This window comes from Oncorhynchus nerka, linkage group LG15 (genome assembly GCF_034236695.1).
Source record: "Oncorhynchus nerka isolate Pitt River linkage group LG15, Oner_Uvic_2.0, whole genome shotgun sequence".
Classification (NCBI taxonomy): Eukaryota; Metazoa; Chordata; class Actinopteri; order Salmoniformes; family Salmonidae; genus Oncorhynchus; species Oncorhynchus nerka.
This window is the reverse complement of record NC_088410.1, coordinates 4,704,881-4,728,066: the sequence shown is the minus strand read 5'-3', so window position 1 is coordinate 4,728,066 and position 23,186 is coordinate 4,704,881. Positions and strand designations below refer to the sequence as shown.

The 23,186-nt window shown below is 42.4% G+C and overlaps 1 protein-coding gene and 2 long non-coding RNA genes across 7 annotated transcripts in view; 1 reads left to right on the top strand and 2 right to left on the bottom strand.

Annotated features, from left to right (window-relative positions):
- The window catches only part of LOC135560375 (uncharacterized), a 295,196-nt gene that overhangs the window by 101,786 nt on the left and 170,224 nt on the right, over nucleotides 1-23,186 (top strand). The window lies entirely within an intron of this gene.
- LOC135560374 (uncharacterized) overlaps nucleotides 1-23,186 on the bottom strand; it is a 300,103-nt gene that overhangs the window by 150,618 nt on the left and 126,299 nt on the right. The window lies entirely within an intron of this gene.
- Nucleotides 223-2,425, bottom strand: LOC115117081 (zinc finger protein 239-like). Its single transcript, XM_029645538.2, has 2 exons — nucleotides 1,740-2,425; nucleotides 223-959 (listed from the first exon to the last, which is right to left on the bottom strand). Exons 1-2 carry the CDS (start codon nucleotides 2,110-2,112, stop codon nucleotides 223-225), a joined length of 1,110 nt encoding a protein of 369 aa, XP_029501398.2. The 5' UTR covers nucleotides 2,113-2,425.

Here is a 23,186-nt window from a genome sequence, read left to right as displayed (position 1 = left end):
CAATGCATCATGTAGATGTCCAGTATCAGTCAAAAGTTTGGACACGCCTACTCATTCAAAGTTTGTTTTATTTAAAAACTATTTTCTACATTGTAGAATAATAGTGAAGACATCAAAACTATGAAATAACACATACGGAATCATGTAGTGACCCAAAAAGTGTAAAACAAATCAAAATATATTTTATATTTGAGATTCCTCAAAGTAGCCACCCTTTACTGTTCAGCCTACATCCTTATCTCCTGTGTATTCTTCATGTCTTCTCATGTGACCTAACTGGGTAAAACTCTTTCCACACCGGGAGCAATGATGAGGCTTCTCTCCTGTGTGCGTCCTCTCATGTCTTCTCAGATACCCTAACCAAGCAAAACTCTTTTCACATTGGGAGCAGTGGTAGGGCTTCTCCCCTGTGTGTATTCTCTCATGCACTTTCAGGTATTCTTTAAGGTTAAAACTCTTTCCACACTGGGGGCAGTGATGAGGCTTCTCTCCTGTGTGTGTCCTCTCATGTCTTTTCAGGCTCGCTAACAAGGAAAAACTCTTTCCACACTGGGAGCATTGGAAAGGTTTATCTCGCTTCTCTCCTGTGTGTATGCTCTCATGCTCTTTCAGGTATTCTTTCCGGTGAAAGCTCTTTCCACACTGGGGGCAGTGATGAGGTTTTTCCCCTGTGTGTATTCTCTCATGTATTTTTAAGTTCCCTAACTGAATAAACATCTTTCCACATTGAGAGCAGTGATGAGGCTTATTTCCTGTGTGTGTCCTCTCATGTCTTGTCAGGCTCGCTAACAAGGAAAAACTTTTTCCACACTGGGAGCATTGGAAAGGCTTCTCCCCTGTGTGTATTCGTTCATGTCGTTTCAGGTCCCTTAACTGGTTAAAACCCTTTCCACAGAGGGAGCAGTGGTGTCGTCTTGCTGGTTTGGACGTCTCTGGTTCCTCTGAGTCTGGTCTTTCTCCTGCCAAAGACAGAGTGTTTATTTAAATACAGACCTGAATGACACCTCCAAAACTCTCTTGCGAGGAGGTTGAATCCAAATCAGATCCCTCAACCTGAGGCCAGTTTTTAAAAAAAAATCTAATTTAAAAGAGTCTTGGTTTAATTTGAATTTAATTTGAATTTGAATTTAATGTGAGTCTTTTAGTGGCAGACGTGACAAAATGTTAACCATCCAATTTTACTTAAAGTTAACTGTAACATTGAATGATCAATTATTTTAACCCATATATTAAGATGACATAAAAAGGACATGGTATACTTAGCAATGGTCATCACACTAGATTAATAATATACTGAAAACATATCAGGATCAATTAGATCGTCATGCGTGTCATGACATCATAAACACATCTTGGATTGATAATGTAAAATTTCCTAAACAGCGCCAACATCAGGCTACTTACTGTAGCCTCACTCTACCCGTGATGTCAAAGCAATTTATGATAAGGTGCGGAAATGAACTAAACGATTTGGTATCACTTTAATTATGGAAGATTGAATAAGTGTGCGTGAAAAACTGTTTGTTTGGAATAATTCGTAGCTGTCGTTTCTTTCGAGCATTAGAGAACATCCTAATCAGTTCCCATCCCAGAAAACACGCGGGAACCGTAAAGTGTTGTCATTTCGCTTTTAACACGGAAGTTTTGTGAATGACGGCTCACTTGACCGCAGTCTTTAACATGACACATTAGTTCAACAACTACAGAGTTTGTTCCACTGTTTTTAAAATAGCACTTACTGGTGTTAATCAGATCTCCAGTCTCCTCCAACGTGACAGTAATCTCCTCCTCCTTCATTCCAAAAACTGCATCCTCCTCTTTCACTCTTAAAGATTCTTCCTCTTCTTTCACTGTAACAGCCTCACCCTCTACCTCTTGTTTAACTGTAACAGCCTCCCCTTCCTTCTCCTCTTTCACTGTAACAGCCTCCCCTTCCTTCTCCTCTTTCACTGTAACAGCCTCCTCTTCCTTCTCCTCTTTCACTGTAACAGCCTCCTCTTCCTTCTCTTCTTTCACGAGAACATCTTTCTCCGTCCAGCAGACCTCTTCTTTAGCAGGGAGGGAGAAGCTTAGTGAGCTCATGGTCGAGGATGTTAGCAAGCTAGTTAGCATTAGCCGAGTGTTACTTAGCTAGAGAGCTAATAACGTAACTAGTCAATTAAATAGAGTAACTAGTAAATACGCAGACAGTGTGTTTAAAACACTGAGGTTAATCTGAACAAAAATGTCCCAAAGAGCTTCAATGTTGTGGTTTTATTTTGGCTAGCACTCTACGGAGGTGGCTGAAGTGTTGTTGAAGAAAAAGCATCCCGTCCACTACATTATACGTCACGCAATAAGCGTCACCTGAAAGACTCTCATCGCCACCTGCTAACTGGAGTAGGTAACACAGTTGAACAAAAACAACATTATGGAAAACAATGTCAACAAATAATTGTTAAATAACCAGCTATCTTACTTCTTACAGATTATAATTTCCTCTACGCAGATGTAGAGGCTAAAAAGAGATTTGTACATTATGATAAACCCGGTTACGAATCAACCCGGTTACGAATCCACCCTGTTATGATCAACCCTGTTATGATCAACCCTGTTATTAGTAAACCCTGATATAATAAACCCTGTTATTAATAAACCCTGTTATAGTAAACCCTGTTATAATAAACCCTGTTATTAATAATCCCTGTTATTAATAAACCCTGTTATTAATAAACCCTGTTATAGTAATCCCTGTTATTAGTAAACCCTGTTATAATAAACCCTGTTATAGTAAACCCTGTTATTAATAATCCCTGTTATTAATAAACCCTGTTATTAATAATCCCTGTTATTAATAAACCCTGTTATTAATAAACCCTGTTATAGTAATCCCTGTTATTAGTAAACCCTGTTATAATAAACCCTGTTATAGTAAACCCTGTTATTAATAAACCCTGTTATTAGTAAACCCTGTTATAGTAAACCCTGTTATTAATAAACCCTGTTATAGTAAACCCTGTTATAGTAAACCCTGTTATAGTAAACCCTGTTATAGTAATCCATGTTATAAAAGGTCATGTTTTTTAAAATCCTTTGTTGTTTGTTCTTTTTTCACATTAATAGTTTTCATCTCGGTGAGAGAGTCCTATTCCTTTACAGGGGACCTGCAGTTCAAACAATAACAATGTCGCCACCCCTCCCCTGTTTTGGTAAAAAGCTGAGTCTGGAGAAATACAACCAGCCTCAAATTCATAGAGCAATGGATGCAAGAACTGACCATCCATGATATTACAATTCTAGTTCATCCATGTTTTCAAGAACTGACCCTCCATGATTTTACAATTCTAGTTCATCCATGTTCTCAGGTTAACAGTGTTTATAGAACTGACCATCCATGATATTACAATTCTAGTTCATCCATGTTTTCAGGTTAACAGTGTTTATAGAACTGACTATCCATGATATTACAATTCTAGTTCATCCATGTTTTCAGGTTAACAGTGTTAATAGAACTGACCATCCATGATATTACAATTCTAGTTCATCCATGTTTTCAGGTTAACAGTGTTTATAGAACTGACCCTCCATGATATTACAATTCTAGTTCATCCATGTTCAGGTTAACAGTGTTTATAGAACTGACCATCTATGATATTACAATTCTAGTTCATCCATGTTTTCAGGTTAACAGTGTTTATAGAACTGACCCTCCATGATATTACAATTCTAGTTCATCCATGTTTTCAGGTTAATTAACAGTGTTTATAGAACTGACCCTCCATGATATTACAATTCTAGTTCATCCATGTTTTCAGGTTAACAGTGTTTATAGAACTGACCATCTATGATATTACAATTCTAGTTCATCCATGTTTTCAGGTTAACAGTGTTTATAGAACTGACCATCTATGATATTACAATTCTAGTTCATCCATGTTTTCAGGTTAACAGTGTTTATATTATTTACAAACAATGGAGGTAAACAGGTTGGGTTCTGATGGGGTACAACAGTTGAACTAAAAGCTCCTAAGGTAAACAGGTTGGGTTCTGATGGGGTACGACAGTTGAACTAAAAGCTCCTAAGTTAAACAGGTTTGGTTCTGATGGGGTACGACAGTTGAACTAAAAGCTCATAAGGTAAACAGGTTTGGTTCTGATGGGGTACAACAGTTGAACTAAAAGCTCATTAAGTTAAACAGGTTTGGTTCTGATGGGGTACAACAGTTGAACTAAAAGCTCCTAAGGTAAACAGGTTTGGTTCTGATGGGGTACGACAGTTGAACTAAAAGCTCCTAAGGTAAACAGGTTGGGTTCTGATGGGGTACGACAGTTGAACTAAAAGCTCCTAAGGTAAACAGGTTGGGTTCTGATGGGGTACGACAGTTGAACTAAAAGCTCATAAGGTAAACAGGTTTGGTTCTGATGGGGTACAACAGTTGAACTAAAAGCTCCTAAGGTAAACAGGTTTGGTTCTGATGGGGTACGACAGTTGAACTAAAAGCTCCTAAGTTAAACAGGTTTGGTTCTGATGGGGTACAACAGTTGAACTAAAAGCTCCTAAGGTAAACAGGTTGGGTTCTGATGGGGTACGACAGTTGAACTAAAAGCTCCTAAGGTAAACAGGTTGGGTTCTGATGGGGTACGACAGTTGAACTAAAAGCTCATTAAGTTAATGATAGAGGAATTCTAAATTCCTTTATGTTTTATTGCCAAAACCAATTCGCACTCATTTCTAATTCATTAATGAATTGTAAATTCATTAATTATGCATGAAGTAGATTGAGACCAGTCTTAAAAGCCAAAAGTAACAGCGTTTATTACAAGAGAGTACTAAACGCATACACATTTTTCCACAGGTTATAAACTGAACATGACATCATCAGTTTCCCACCCTCTCTCCGATTCTCATAAGAGCCCATTGTTTTTAGGTCTGGTACTATCTTTCTGCTCCTCCCATAAAACTACATTCCAACCACTAGCATCCCTCCCCCTTTAATCGCCCAAGAGGCACAGACAATTAATTCGTTCTGCTTACATTTTCAGTAACAGCTTAACCAATAACTCTTACTTTTCATACCATAACATAATAGTATTAGAATAAATGGTTATAATCAATAATGTATACATAATTAATCATTTCAACCATAATTTTCTCTAACAGTTAAACAGGTTGTGTTCTGATGGTGTACGACAGTTGAACTAAAAGCTCATAGGGTATTTACAAGTTTATATTCTTAAAGAGTCAGTGGTTATATATGATTGATTTAAAAGGTTTGAAATGTGACATACCAATCGCAGATCTCCTCTTTATTAAAGTCGCTCTGAAACAACAATCTCTGACTGGGGAACAATATATTCCAACGGCCACCCAACTCTTATTTACAATTCGGAAACGGCTGCATCTTCCTACAGCTCTGACTTTCCCACCTGAAAATCACTGATATCATGACTGGCACCATGCACTCCTCAGGCTATATTCTATCCATTTCTGTGGAGGGCTTGATGTGATATGGTTCAAAGCAGGGCTTGATGTGATATGGTTCAAAGCAGGGCTTGATGTGATATGGTTCAAAGCAGGGCTTGATGTGATATGGTTCAAAGCAGGGCTTGATGTGATATGGTTCAAAGCAGGGCTTGATGTGATATGGTTCAAAGCAGGGCTTGATGTGATATGGTTCAAAGCAGGGCTTGATGTGATATGGTTCAAAGCAGGGCTTGATGTGATATGGTTCAAAGCAGGGCTTGATGTGATGTGATATGGTTCAAAGCAGGGCTTGATGTGATGTGATATGGTTCAAAGCAGGGCTTGATGTGATGTGGTTCAAAGCAGGGCTTGATGTGATATGGTTCAAAGCAGGGCTTGATGTGATGTGATATGGTTCAAAGCAGGGCTTGATGTGATATGGTTCAAAGCAGGGCTTGATGTGATATGGTTCAAAGCAGGGCTTGATGTGATATGGTTCAAAGCAGGGCTTGATGTGATATGGTTCAAAGCAGGGCTTGATGTGATATGGTTCAAAGCAGGGCTTGATGTGATGTGATATGGTTCAAAGCAGGGCTTGATTTTATATGGTTCAAAGCAGGGCTTGATGTGATATGGTTCAAAGCAGGGCTTGATGTGATATGGTTCAAAGCAGGGCTTGATGTGATGTGATATGGTTCAAAGCAGGGCTTGATTTTATATGGTTCAAAGCAGGGCTTGATGTGATATGGTTCAAAGCAGGGCTTGATGTGATGTGATATGGTTCAAAGCAGGGCTTGATGTGATATGGTTCAAAGCAGGGCTTGATGTGATATGGTTCAAAGCAGGGTTTGATGTGATATGGTTCAAAGCAGGGCTTGATGTGATATGGTTCAAAGCAGGGCTTGATGATGTGATATGGTTCAAAGCAGGGCTTGATTTTATATGGTTCAAAGCAGGGCTTGATGTGAAATGGTTCAAAGCAGGGCTTGATGTGATATGGTTCAAAGCAGGGCATGATGTGATATGGTTCAAAGCAGGGCTTGATTTTATATGGTTCAAAGCAGGGCTTGATGTGAAATGGTTCAAAGCAGGGCTTGATGTGATATGGTTCAAAGCAGGGCTTGATGTGATGTGATGTGGTTCAAAGCAGGACTTGATGTGATGTGGTTCAAAGCAGGGCTTGAACTGAGGGGATGTGTGATGATATAGTTTTAACCCTTGTTATGGTGGATGCTAAAACCCATAGGCTACCCCCCTGGTTGGTTTATAACTGGTAAAACCCATAGGCTACCCCCCTGGTTGGTTTATAAATGGTAAAACCCATAGGCTACCCCCCTGGTTGGTTTATAAATGGTAAAACCCATAGGCTACCCCCCCCCCCCCTGGTTGGTTTATAAATGGTACATTTACATTTACATTTAAGTCATTTAGCAGACGCTCTTATCCAGAGCGACTTACAAATTGGTGCGTTCACCTTAAGACATCCAGTGGAACAGCCACTTTACAATAGTGCATCTAAATCTTTTAAGGGGGGTGAGAAGGATTACTTTATCCTATCCTAGGTATTCCTGAAAGAGGTGGGGTTTCAGGTGTCTCCAGAAGGTGGTGATTGACTCCGCTGTCCTGGCGTCGTGAGGGAGTTTGTTCCACCATTGGGGGCCAGAGCAGCGAACAGTTTTGACTGGGCTGAGCGGGAACTGTACTTCCTCAGTGGTAGGGAGGCGAGCAGGCCAGAGGTGGATGAACGCAGTGCCCTTGTTTGGGTGTAGGGCCTGATCAGAGCCTGGAGGTACTGAGGTGCCGTTCCCTCACAGCTCCGTAGGCAAGCACCATGGTCTTGTAGCGGATGCGAGCTTCAACTGGAAGCCAGTGGAGAGAGCGGAGGAGCGGGGTGACGTGGAGAGAACTTGGGAAGGTTGAACACCAGACGGGCTGCGGCGTTCTGGATGAGTTGTAGGGGTTTAATGGCACAGGCAGGGAGCCCAGCCAACAGCGAGTTGCAGTAATCCAGACGGGAGATGACAAGTGCCTGGATTAGGACCTGCGCCGCTTCCTGTGTGAGGCAGGGTCGTACTCTGCGGATGTTGTAGAGCATGAACCTACAGGAACGGGCCACCGCCTTGATGTTAGTTGAGAACGACAGGGTGTTGTCCAGGATCACGCCAAGGTTCTTAGCGCTCTGGGAGGAGGACACAATGGAGTTGTCAACCGTGATGGCGAGAACCTATGGTAAAACCCATAGGCTACCCCCCTGGTTGGTTTATAAATGGTAAAACCCATAGGCTACCCCCCTGGTTGGTTTATAAATGGTAAAACCCATAGGCTACCCCCCTGGTTGGTTTATAAATGGTAAAACCCATAGGCTACCCCCCTGGTTGGTTTATAAATGGTAAAACCCATAGGCTACCCCCCCTGGTTGGTTTATAAATGGTAAAACCCATAGGCTACCCCCCCCTGGTTGGTTTATAAATGGTAAAACCCATAGGCTACCCCCCTGGTTGGTTTATAACTGGTAAAACCCATAGGCTACCCCCCTGGTTGGTTTATAACTGGTAAAACCCATAGGCTACCCCCCCCTGGTTGGTTTATAACTGGTAAAACCCATAGGGTAACCCCCCTGGTTGGTTTATAAATGGTAAAACCCATAGGCTACCCCCCCCCGGTTGGTTTATAACTGTAATAAACAATGATCCACGGTGCTTTCTGCATATCGAAGGTCTTGCTCAGCCTCAACATGGGGACATGGTAGACATATAGGCCTAGGAAAAACACTGCATTTTAAATATGAAATCGAGTATCATTATCCCATTATACCGTTATCCCATTGAAAATATGGTTGTTTTAAATGCTCCCAAAGTGAGAATATTACCGGTAGGCCTGTAGCAAAAGACCACTGAAACTGTATGTTTCTATCCATACACCAAACAGGTTAACAGACACTCAGTTTTCTATAGAAACGTTCATTACGGATTTGCGTCTGAATCTCTTCTTTGTATTTGACTAAAACAACCACAGCACCCCCCCTTGTCTAAAACAACCACAGCACCCCCCCTTGTCTAAAACAACCACAGCACCCCCCCTTGTCTAAAACAACCCCCTTGTCTAAAACAACCCCCTTGTCTAAAACAACCCCCTTGTCTAAAACAACCCCCTTGTCTAAAACAACCCCCTTGTCTAAAACAACCCCTTGTCTAAAACAACCCGCTTGTCTAAAACAACCCCCTTGTCTAAAACAACCCCCTTGTCTAAAACAACCCCCTTGTCTGCAGGTTTGATGCAAAGATCACTCTTACATTAGTTCATTAAGTGCCTGTTCTTCTGTCCTGGTGAGGTTCTTCTGAAAATGGCTTGTTTTTCCTCATATACACAGACATAGCTTCTTGTTGGACTGACCTACAACAGGTATTAATGGAGGAGTTGGTAACCAAAGGACATACACAGACACAGCTTCTTGTTGGACTGACCTACAACAGGTATTAATGGAGGAGATGTGCCCCTGATAGGACATATACAGACACAGCTTCTTCTTGGTCTGACCTACAACAGGTATTAATGGAGGAGATGTGCCCCTGATAGGACATACACAGACACAGCTTCTTCTTGGTCTGACCTACAACAGGTATTAATGGAGGAGATGTGCCCCTGATAGGACATATACAGACACAGCTTCTTGTTGGACTGACCTACAACAGGTATTAATGGAGGAGTTGTGCCCCTGATAGGACATATACAGACACAGCTTCTTGTTGGTCTGACCAAGAACAGGTATTAATGGAGGAGTTGAGCCCCTGATAGGACATATACAGACACAGCTTCTTGTTGGTCTGACCTACAACCGGTATTAATGGAGGAGTTGTGCCCCTGATAGGACATATACAGACACAGCTTCTTGTTGGTCTGACCTACAACAGGTATTAATGGAGGAGTTGGTAACCAAAGGACATACACAGACACAGCTTCTTGTCGGACTGACCTACAACATGTATTAATGGAGGAGTTGGTAACCAAAGGACATACACAGACACAGCTTCTTGTCGGACTGACCTACAACATGTATTAATGGAGGAGTTGGTAACCAAAGGACATACACAGACATAGCTTCTTGTTGGACTGACCTACAACAGGTATTAATGGAGGAGTTGGTAACCAAAGGACATAAACAGACACAGCTTCTTGTTGGACTGACCTACAACAGGTATTAATGGAGGAGTTGGTAACCATAGAATAGAATATGCCTTTTGGGTTAAATCAGTAACAGTTATTTGTTATTTTAAGGGGTAGATCAGCTTTAATATCAAATCTAATGTTATTAGTCAAATGCACCAATACAACAGGTGAAGACTTTACAGTGAAATGCTTACTGACGAGCCCCTAACCAACAATTCAGTAATTTAAAGAACATTTAAAATAAGAAAAATAAATAAAAGTAACAAGTAATTAAAGAGCAGCAGTAAAATAACAATAGTGAGACCATATACAAGGGGGTTACCGGTACAGAGTCAATGTGGAGGCTATATACAGGAGGTACCAGTACAGAGTCAATGTGGAGGCTATATACAGGAGGTACCAGTACAGAGTCAATGTGGAGGCTATATACAGGAGGTACCAGTACAGAGTCAATGTGGAGGCTATATACAGGAGGTACCAGTACAGAGTCAATGTGGAGGCTATATACAGGAGGTACCAGTACAGAGTCAATGTGGAGGCTATATACAGGGGGTACCAGTACAGAGTCAATGTGGAGGCTATATACAGGGGGTACCAGTACAGAGTCAATGTGGAGGCTATATACAGGAGGTACCAGTACAGAGTCAATGTGGAGGCTATATACAGGGGTTACCGGTACAGAGTCAATGTGGAGGCTATATACAGGAGGTACCAGTACAGAGTCAATGTGGAGGCTATATACAGGAGGTACCAGTACAGAGTCAATGTGGAGGCTATATACAGGAGGTACCAGTACAGAGTCAATGTGGAGGCTATATACAGGGGGTACCAGTACAGAGTCAATGTGGAGGCTATGTACAAGGGGGTTACCGGTACAGAGTCAATGTGGAGACTATATACAGGGGGTACCAGTACAGAGTCAATGTGGAGACTATATACAAGGGGGTACCAGTACAGAGTCAATGTGGAGACTATATACAAGGGGTACCAGCACAGAGTCAATGTGGAGGCTATATACAGGGGATACCAGTACAGAGTCAATGTGGAGGCTATATACAGGGGGTACCAGCACAGAGTTAATGTGGAGGCTATATACAGGGGTTACCGGTACAGAGTCAATGTGGAGGCTATATACAGGAGGTACCAGTACAGAGTCAATGTGGAGGCTATATACAGGAGGTACCAGTACAGAGTCAATGTGGAGGCTATATACAGGAGGTACCAGTACAGAGTCAATGTGGAGGCTATATACAGGGGGTACCAGTACAGAGTCAATGTGGAGGCTATGTACAAGGGGGTTACCGGTACAGAGTCAATGTGGAGGCTATATACAGGGGGTACCGGTACAGAGTCAATGTGGAGACTATATACAGGGGGTACCAGTACAGAGTCAATGTGGAGACTATATACAAGGGGGTACCAGTACAGAGTCAATGTGGAGACTATATACAAGGGGTACCAGCACAGAGTCAATGTGGAGGCTATATACAGGGGATACCAGTACAGAGTCAATGTGGAGGCTATATACAGGGGGTACCAGCACAGAGTTAATGTGGAGGCTATATACAGGGGTTACCGGTACAGAGTCAATGTGGAGACTATATACAAGGGGTACCAGCACAGAGTCAATGTGGAGGCTATATACAGGGGGTACCAGTACAGAGTCAATGTGGAGGCTATATACAGGGGGTACCAGTACAGACTCAATGTGGAGGCTATATAAAGGGGGTACAAGTACAGAGTCAATGTGGAGACTATATACAGGAGGAACCAGTACAGAGTCAATGTGGAGGCTATGTACAAGGGGGTACCAGTACAGAGTCAATGTGGAGACTATATACAAGGGGGTTACCGGTACAGAGTCAATGTGGAGACTATATACAAGGGGTACCAGCACAGAGTCAATGTGGAGGCTATATACAGGGGTACCAGTACAGAGTCAATGTGGAGGCTATATACAGGGGGTACAAGTACAGAGTCAATGTGGAGACTATATACAGGAGGTACCAGTACAGAGTCAATGTGGAGGCTATATACAGGAGGAACCAGTACAGAGTCAATGTGGAGGCTATATACAGGGGGTACCAGTACATAGTCAATGTGGAGGCTATATACAGGAGGAACCAGTACAGAGTCAATGTGGAGGCTATATACAGGGGGTACCAGTACAGAGTCAATGTGGAGGCTATATACAGGAGGTACCAGTACAGAGTCAATGTGGAGGCTATATACAGGAGGAACCAGTACAGAGTCAATGTGGAGGCTATATACAGGGGGGTTACCGGTACAGGGTCAATGTGGAGACTGTATACAGGAGGTACCAGTACAGAGTCAATGTGGAGGCTATATAAAGGGGGTACAAGTACAGAGTCAATGTGGAGACTATATACAGGAGGAACCAGTACAGAGTCAATGTGGAGGCTATATACAGGGGGGTTACCGGTACAGAGTCAATGTGGAGACTATGTACAAGGGGGTACCAGTACAGAGTCAATGTGGAGACTATATACAAGGGGGTTACCGGTACAGAGTCAATGTGGAGACTATATACAAGGGGGTACCAGTACAGAGTCAATGTGGAGACTATATACAAGGGGTACCAGCACAGAGTCAATGTGGAGGCTATATACAGGGGATACCAGTACAGAGTCAATGTGGAGGCTATATACAGGGGGTACCAGCACAGAGTTAATGTGGAGGCTATATACAGGGGTTACCGGTACAGAGTCAATGTGGAGACTATATACAAGGGGTACCAGCACAGAGTCAATGTGGAGGCTATATACAGGGGGTACCAGTACAGAGTCAATGTGGAGGCTATATACAGGGGGTACCAGTACAGACTCAATGTGGAGGCTATATAAAGGGGGTACAAGTACAGAGTCAATGTGGAGACTATATACAGGAGGAACCAGTACAGAGTCAATGTGGAGGCTATATACAGGGGGGTTACCGGTACAGAGTCAATGTGGAGACTATGTACAAAGGGGTACCAGTACAGAGTCAATGTGGAGACTATATACAAGGGGGTTACCGGTACAGAGTCAATGTGGAGACTATATACAAGGGGTACCAGCACAGAGTCAATGTGGAGGCTATATACAGGGGTACCAGTACAGAGTCAATGTGGAGGCTATATACAGGGGGTACAAGTACAGAGTCAATGTGGAGACTATATACAGGAGGTACCAGTACAGAGTCAATGTGGAGGCTATATACAGGAGGAACCAGTACAGAGTCAATGTGGAGGCTATATACAGGGGGTACCAGTACATAGTCAATGTGGAGGCTATATACAGGAGGAACCAGTACAGAGTCAATGTGGAGGCTATATACAGGGGGTACCAGTACAGAGTCAATGTGGAGGCTATATACAGGAGGTACCAGTACAGAGTCAATGTGGAGGCTATATACAGGAGGAACCAGTACAGAGTCAATGTGGAGGCTATATACAGGGGGGTTACCGGTACAGAGTCAATGTGGAGACTATATACAAGGGGGTACCAGTACAGAGTCAATGTGGAGGCTATATACAGGAGGAACCAGTACAGAGTCAATGTGGAGGCTATATACAGGAGGAACCAGTACAGAGTCAATGTGGAGGCTATATACAGGGGGGTTACCGGTACAGGGTCAATGTGGAGACTGTATACAGGAGGTACCAGTACAGAGTCAATGTGGAGGCTATATAAAGGGGGTACAAGTACAGAGTCAATGTGGAGACTATATACAGGAGGAACCAGTACAGAGTCAATGTGGAGGCTATATACAGGGGGGTTACCGGTACAGAGTCAATGTGGAGACTATGTACAAGGGGGTACCAGTACAGAGTCAATGTGGAGACTATATACAAGGGGGTTACCGGTACAGAGTCAATGTGGAGACTATATACAAGGGGTACCAGCACAGAGTCAATGTGGAGGCTATATACAGGGGTACCAGTACAGAGTCAATGTGGAGGCTATATACAGGGGGTACCAGTACAGACTCAATGTGGAGGCTATATACAGGGGGTACAAGTACAGAGTCAATGTGGAGACTATATACAGGAGGTACCAGTACAGAGTCAATGTGGAGGCTATATACAGGAGGAACCAGTACAGAGTCAATGTGGAGGCTATATACAGGGGGTACCAGTACATAGTCAATGTGGAGGCTATATACAGGAGGAACCAGTACAGAGTCAATGTGGAGGCTATATACAGGGGGTACCAGTACAGAGTCAATGTGGAGGATATATACAGGAGGTACCAGTACAGAGTCAATGTGGAGGCTATATACAGGAGGAACCAGTACAGAGTCAATGTGGAGGCTATATACAGGGGGGTTACCGGTACAGAGTCAATGTGGAGACTATATACAAGGGGGTACCAGTACAGAGTCAATGTGGAGGCTATATACAGGAGGAACCAGTACAGAGTCAATGTGGAGGCTATATACAGGAGGAACCAGTACAGAGTCAATGTGGAGGCTATATACAGGGGGGTTACCGGTACAAGGTCAATGTGGAGACTGTATACAGGAGGTACCAGTACAGAGTCAATGTGCAGGGGCACCGGTTAGTCGAGGTAATATGTACATGTACGTAGAGTTATTAAAGTGAATATGCACGGACGATTATAACAGAGAGTAGCAGCAGTGTAAAAGGGGGGAGGGGCAATGCAAATCGTCTGGGTAGCCAATAGATGTTCAGGAGTCTTATTTGGCCTAGACTTGGCGCTCCGGTAAGGCTTGCCGTGTGGTAGTAGAGACAAGAGTCTACGACTAGGGTGGCTGGAGTCTTTGACAATTTTTTGGTCCTTCCTCTGACACCGCCTGGTTTAGAGGTCCTGGATGGCAAGAAGCTTGGCCCCGGTGATGTACTGGGCCGTACGCACTGCCCTCAGTAGTGCCTTGCGGTCGGAGGCCGAGCAGTTGCCATACCAGGCAGTGATTCAACCAGTTAGGATGCTCTCGATGGTGCAGCTGTCGAACCTTTTGAGGATCTGAGGACTCATGTCAAAACTTTTCAGTCTCCTGAGGGGGAATAGGCTTTCTCGTGCCCTCTTCACGACTGTCTGTTCTATGTCCTACTGTTCAGCAGCCTACATCCTTATCTCCTGTGTGTACTCTCTTATGTCTTCTCATGTGACCCAACCAGGAAAAACTCTTTTCACATTGGGAGCAGTGGTACGGCTTCTCCCTGTGTGGATTATCTCATGCTGTTTCAATTGTCCTTTCAGCTTAAAACTCTTTCCACACTGGGAGCAATGATGAGGCTTCTCCCCTGTGTGTATTCTATCATGTATTTTCAGGCTCGCTAACAAGGAAAATTATTTCCACACTTAGAGCATTGGAAAGATTTATCTCGCTTCTCTCCTGTGTGTATTCTCTCATGCTCTTTCAGGTATTCTTTCCGGTTAAAACGCTTTCCACACTGGGAGCAGTGATGAGGTTTTTCCCTGTGTGTATCATCTCATGTCTTTTCAGGCACCCTGATGAGAAAAAACTCTTTCCACACTGGGAGCAGTGATGAGGCTTCTCTCCTGTGTGTATCCTCTCATGTCTTTTCATGCTCGCTAACAAGGAATAACACTTTCCACACTGGAAGCATTGGAAAGGCTTCTCCCCTGTGTGTATTCTCTCATGTCGTTTCAGACACCTTAACTGGTTAAAAATCATTCCACACTGGGAGCAGTGGTGTCGTCTTGCTGGTTTGGACGTCTCTGGTTTCTCAGAGTCTGGTCTTTCTCCTGCCAAAAACAGAGTGTTTATTTAAATAGAGACCTGAATGAAACCTCCACAACTCTCTTGCTAGGAGGTTGAATCCAAATCACATGCCTCAATAACCATAGGCCAGTTTACAAAAAATGTCTAATTTAAAAGAGTCTTTGTGTAATTTGAAAATCAAATGATGTAGAGTTCCAACTAGAGTCCTGCTCTCATGGAATGTCATGTTGAGGCTGAGCAGAGCTCTATAATAATAGATAATGTCATGTTTATAGGCTGAGCAGAGCTCTATAATAATAGATAATGTCATGTTTACAGGCTGAACAGAGCTCTATAATAATAGATAATATCATGTTACAGGCTGAACAGAGCTCTATAATAATATATTTTGTGAACTACAGTATTTCAATCAATGTCATAGGCTGCATTTGATCCATCGTTATTAATGTAGGTTCGCCAGGTTCGATCCCAGGCTGTGTCCGATGAGAAAATATAGGAAACCAATCGTAACTGCCAATATAAAGGAAACCCCAACATAAAGTGTGTTGAGCGTTGAGCCCCGACAACGGCTTCAGCCTTGGCCTTTAGGACATTAAACACTTCATTAGAATTGTTTGGAAAATACTCTTCATAACTTGAATTTGTCCGAATGCTTTCCTGATATTTAAATGAGTAGGAATAGGCTTTTGGTTCCCAAATGGCAAGGAGGGATTTTTCTGATGTCATTTCTGTCTTCATAATGCTTTGCTCAACTGTAAGGTTTGTTCAAATTTCACATTTCATTTTTATATCTTGCTATTGTTCCTTCTCTCTCTCTCTCATTATTACTTGAGGGTTCCCATGTTTTAGATTATTCAGAAACAACGTCTAACTTTCTGATAAAGCCTAGAACTCAACAAAGTACTGAGTAAAGGGTCTGAATACTTTCCGAATGTACAGTAAGAATGTACAGTAAACTAGTGTTTTTCCAATGTTGTAGCTGTCATATGGGCATGTTATACATTACAATGTTAATGACAGTGGAATAGGGATGTACTGGTGGCAGACGCGACACATTTTCTATCATCCGATTTCGCTTCAACTGTAATATAGAATTATCAATTATGTTAACGCATATTTTAAATTGGCAGAATATGGTCATCACACTGGATTAATAATTAATTAATAAATAACAGCGCCAACATCAGGCTACTGCACCCTCAGTCTACCCGTGATGTCAAAGCAATTTATGATAAGGTGCGAAAATGAACTAAACGATTTGGTATCACTTTGATTATGGAAGACTGAATAAGTGTGCGTGAAACTGTTTGTTAGGAATAATTCGTAGCTGTCGTTTCTTTCTGAGCATTAGAGAACATCCTAATCAGTTCCCCCCCACAGAAAACACGCGGGAACCGTAAAGTGTTGTCACTTCGCTTAAAAAAATTCACGCGGAAGTTTTGCGAATGACGGCTCACTTGACCGCAGTCTTTAACATGACACATTAGTTCAACAACTACAGAGTTTGTTCCACTGTTTTTAAAATAGCACTTACTGGTGTTAATCAGATCTCCAGTCTCCTCCAATGGGACAGTAATCTCCCCCTCCTCCTCCTTCATTCCACAAACTGCATCCTCCTCTTTCACTCTTAAAGATTCTTCCTCTTTCACCTCTTTCTCCTCTTCCTTCACTGTAACAGCTTCACCCTCTACTTCTTGTTTAACTGTGACAGCCTCCTCTTCCTTCTCCTCTTTCACTGTAACAGCCTCCTCTTCCTTCTTCTCTTTCACGAGAACATCTTTCTCCGTCCAGCGGTCCACCTCTTCTTTAGCAGGGAGGGAGAAGCTTAGTGAGCTCATGGTCGAGGATGTTAGCAAGCAAGCTAGTTAGCATTAGCCGAGTGTTACTTAGCTAAACACGTAAATAGTAAATTAAATAGGGTAACTAGTAAATACGCATTCAGTGTGTTTAAAACACCGAGGTTAATATGAACAAAAATGGCCTAAAGCACTTCAATGTTGTAGTTTTATGTTGGTTAGCACGCTACCGAGGTGGCTGAAGTGTTGTTGGTGAAAAAACATCCCGTCCACTACATTATACGTCACGAATGAAGCATCACCTGAAAGACTCTCATCGCCACCTGCTGACTGGAGTAGGTAACACAGTTGAACAAAAAAAATATTCTGGCAAAACAATGTAAACAAATAATTGTTAAATAATAATGGTTAAATAACCAGTTCTCTTACTTCTTACAGATAATAATTTCCTCTACGCAAATGTAGAGGCTGAATAGGGAAAGGTACATTATTAACAAACATGTTACGAATCCACCCTGTTACAAATAACCCCTGTTATAGTAAACCCTGTTATAGTAAACCCTGTTATAGTAAACCCTGTTATAGTAAACCCTGTTATTAATAAACCCTGTTATTAATAAACCCTGTTATAGTAAACCCTGTTATAATAAACCCTGTTATAGTAAACCCTGTTATTAATAAACCCTGTTATTAATAAACCCTGTTATAGTAAACCCTGTTATAGTAAACCCTGTTATTAATAAACCCTGTTATTAATAAACCCTGTTATAGTAAACCCTGTTATAGTAAACCCTGTTATTAATAAACCCTGTTATTAATAAACCCTGTTATAGTAAACCCTGTTATTAATAAACCCTGTTATAGTAAACCCTGTTATATTAAACCCTGTTATAGTAAACCCTGTTATTAATAAACCCTGTTATAGTAAACCCTGTTATAGTAAACCCTGTTATAGTAAACCCTGTTATTAGTAAACCCTGTTATAGTAAACCCTGTTATTAGTAAACCCTGTTATAGTAAACCCTGTTATAGTAAACCCTGTTTAGTAAACCCTGTTATAGTAAACCCTGTTATGATAAAACCTGTTATGGTAAACCCTGTTATGATAACACCTGTTATAGTAAACCCTGTTATAGGAAACCCTGTTATAATAAACCCTTGAATGTTCCTTTGTTTTCCATAAATGACTACAGCTTTATACCTGAACACGTTTTTAAAGGTGACATCAGTAATGGCGAGAAACAATAAGAAACTCCCACACTGCTCCTGAAAGTGTCACCGCTCTCAATTAAACGTATCGGCCGCAAGGCCTTCGTCAGAGCTTTTGTGAGTAAAAAAATAAATAATAGCCACACCCACATATTTAGACATAGCCACACCCACATATTTAGACATAGCCACACCCACATATTTAGACATAGCCACACCCACATATTTAGACATAGCCACACCCACATATTTAGACATAGCCACACCCGCATATTTAGACATAGCCACACCCACATTCGTTCCACGCATCCAATGGGGTTGGAGTCGAGGGAAAACAAGCGTCACGAAAGAAGTGCTACCAAATATAACAACGTGCATTTCATAAATATTCTAATCCAGCGTGAACATAACACTTAATAAACACGTCTGTAAAACCACAACGAGGACATCGACCTATCAAGGACGTTTCCATAAAATCATTGGGTACAAAGAAACGTCAGAGTCGGCTGAGGTGGTGTGGCTGCATCGGTTCACGTTCACATTTACAACATAACATAACATGACCATCACATCATTAAGACCTTATAATGTCTGGAGGGTGAAAATATCAAAACATTCTCTTTTACTCAGAGTTATTTATATCACCTGTCTGATATCTAGACTTTCTCTACGCCACAAAATCTAAAAAAGGTAGTTGTTTTTGGTCATTAAAATGTTCTGGATAATCACTGTCGTTTCTTCTAGTTTAAATTTTATGTTCACAAATTCTGTTTGAGAGACAGAGGTTTAACCAACATAACACAGCCCACAACATAACACAGCCCACTACATAACACAGCCCATAACATAACACAGCCCACTACATAACACAGCCCACTACATAACACAGCCCACTACATAACACAGCCCACTACATAACACAGCCCACTACATAACACAGCCCACTACATAACACAGCCCACTACATAACACAGCCCACTACATAACACAGCCCACTACATAACACAACACAACACACAACATAACACAACACAACACAGCCCAACATAACACAGCCCACTACATAACACAGCCCACTACATAACACAGCCCACTACATAACACAGCCCACTACATAACACAGCCCACTACACAACACAACACAGCCCACTACATAACACAGCCCACAACATAACACAGCCCACTACATAACACAGCCCACTACATAACACAGCCCACTACATAACACAGCCCACTACATAACACAGCCCACTACATAACACAGCCCACTACATAACACAGCCCACTACATAACACAACACAACACAGCCCACAACATAACACAGCCCACTACATAACACAACACAACACAGCCCACAACATAACACAACACAACACAGCCCACTACATAACACAGCCCACTACATAACACAGCCCACTACATAACACAGCCCACTACATAACACAGCCCACTACATAACACAGCCCACTACATAACACAACACAACACAGCCCACTACATAACATAACACAACATAACACAGCCCACTACATAACACAGCCCACTACATAACACAACCCACAACATAACATAACACAACATAACACAACATAACACAGCCCACAACATAACACAGCCCACTACATAACACAGCCCACTACATAACACAGCCCACTACATAACATAACACAACATAACACAACATAACACAACATAACACAGCCCACTACATAACACAGCCCACTACATAACACAGCCCACTACATAACACAGCCCACAACATAACATAACACAACATAACACAACATAACACAGCCCACTACATAACACAGCCCACTACATAACACAGCCCACTACATAACACAGCCCACAACATAACATAACACAACATAACACAACATAACACAGCCCACAACATAACATAACACAACATAACACAACATAACACAGCCCACAACATAACATAACACAACATAACACAACATAACACAGCCCACAACATAACATAACACAACATAACACAGCCCACAACATAACATAACACAACATAACACAGCCCACAACATAACATAACACAGCCCACAACATAACACAGCCCACAACATAACACAACACAGCCCACAACATAACACAGCCCACAACATAACATAACACAACATAACACAGCCCACAACATAACATAACATAACATAACACAGCCCACAACATAACATAACACAACATAACACAGCCCACAACATAACATAACACAGCCCACAACATAACACAGCCCACAACACAACACAACACAGCCCACAACATAACATAACACAACATAACACAGCCCACAACATAACATAACACAGCCCACAACATAACACAGCCCACAACATAACACAACACAGCCCACAACATAACACAGCCCACAACACAACATAACACAACATAACACAGCCCACTACATAACACAGCCCACAACATAACACAGCCCACAACATAACACAGCCCACAACATAACACAGCCCATAACACAACACAGCCCACTACATAACACAACACAACACAGCCCACTACATAACACAACACAACACAGCCCACTACATAACACAACACAACACAGCCCACTACATAACACAACACAACACAGCCCACTACATAACACAACACAACACAGCCCACTACATAACACAACACAACACAGCCCACTACATAACACAGCCCACAACATAACACAGCCCACAACATAACACAGCCCACAACATAACACAGCCCACTACATAACACAGCCCACTACATAACACAGCCCACTACATAACACAGCCCACTACATAACACAGCCCACTACATAACACAACACAACACAGCCCACTACATAACACAACACAACACAGCCCACTACATAACACAACACAACACAGCCCACTACATAACACAACATAACACAGCCCACTACATAACACAGCCCACTACATAACACAACACAACACAGCCCACTACATAACACAGCCCACTACATAACACAGCCCACTACATAACACAACACAACACAGCCCACTACATAACACAGCCCACTACATAACACAGCCCACTACATAACACAACACAACACAGCCCACTACATAACACAGCCCACTACATAACACAGCCCACTACATAACACAACACAACACAGCCCACTACATAACACAGCCCACAACATAACACAGCCCACAACACAACATAACACAGCCCACAACATAACACAGCCCACAACATAACATAACACAGCCCACAACATAACATAACACAGCCCACAACATAACACAACACAGCCCACAACATACAACACAGCCCACAACATAACATAACACAGCCCACAACATAACACAGCCCCAACATAACATAACACAGCCCACAACATAACACAACAACACAACATAACATAACACAGCCCACAACATAACACAACACAGCCCACAACATAACACAACACAGCCCACAACATAACATAACACAGCCCACAACATAACACAACACAGCCCACAACATAACACAACACAGCCCACAACATAACACAACACAGCCCACAACATAACACAGCCCACAACATAACACAACACAGCCCACAACATAACACAGCCCACAACATAACACAACACAGCCCACAACACAACACAGCCCACTACACAACACAGCCCATAACATAACACAGCCCACAACATAACACAACACAGCCCACAACACAACACAGCCCACTACATAACACAGCCCACAACACAACACAGCCCACTACACAACACAGCCCATAACATAACACAGCCCACTACATAACACAGCCCACTACATAACACAACACAACACAACACAGCCCACTACATAACACAGCCCACTACACAACACAGCCCACAACACAACACAGCCCACTACACAACACAGCCCATAACATAACACAGCCCACAACACAACACAACACAGCCCATAACATAACACAGCCCACTACATAACACAGCCCACTACATAACACAGCCCACTACATAACACAGCCCACTACATAACACAGCCCACTACATAACACAGCCCACAACATAACACAGCCCACAACATAACACAACTACATAACACAGCCCACTACATAACACAACCATAACACAGCCCACTACATAACACAGCCCACAACATAACACACAGCCCACTACATAACACAGCCCACAACATAACACAGCCCACTACATAACACAGCCCACAACATAACACAGCCCACAACATAACACAACATAACACAGCCCACTACATAACACAGCCCACTACATAACACAGCCCATAACATAACACAGCCCACTACATAACACAACACAACACAGCCCACTACATAACACAACACAACACAGCCCACTACATAACACAACACAACACAGCCCACTACATAACACAACACAACACAGCCCACAACATAACACAACCCACTACATAACACAGCCCACTACATAACACAACACAACACAGCCCACTACATAACACAACACAACACAGCCCACTACATAACACAACACAACACAGCCCACTACATAACACAGCCCACAACATAACACAGCCCACTACATAACACAGCCCACTACATAACACAACACAACACAGCCCACTACATAACACAACATAACACAGCCCACTACATAACACAGCCCACAACATAACACAGCCCACTACATAACACAGCCCACTACATAACACAACACAACACAGCCCACTACATAACACAGCCCACTACATAACACAGCCCACTACATAACACAACATAACACAGCCCACTACATAACACAGCCCACTACATAACACAGCCCACAACATAACACAGCCCACTACATAACACAGCCCACTACATAACACAGCCCACTACATAACACAGCCCACTACATAACACAACACA

Coding starts and splice junctions, on each gene's coding strand:
- LOC115117081 (XM_029645538.2), bottom strand. CDS start 2,112: ATGCTAACTAGCTTGCTAACATCCTCGACCATGAGCTCACTAAGCTTC. Junction 960..1,739: donor TGGAGATCTGATTAACACCA/GTAAGTGCTATT, acceptor TGTCTTTGGCAG/GAGAAAGACCAGACTCAGAG.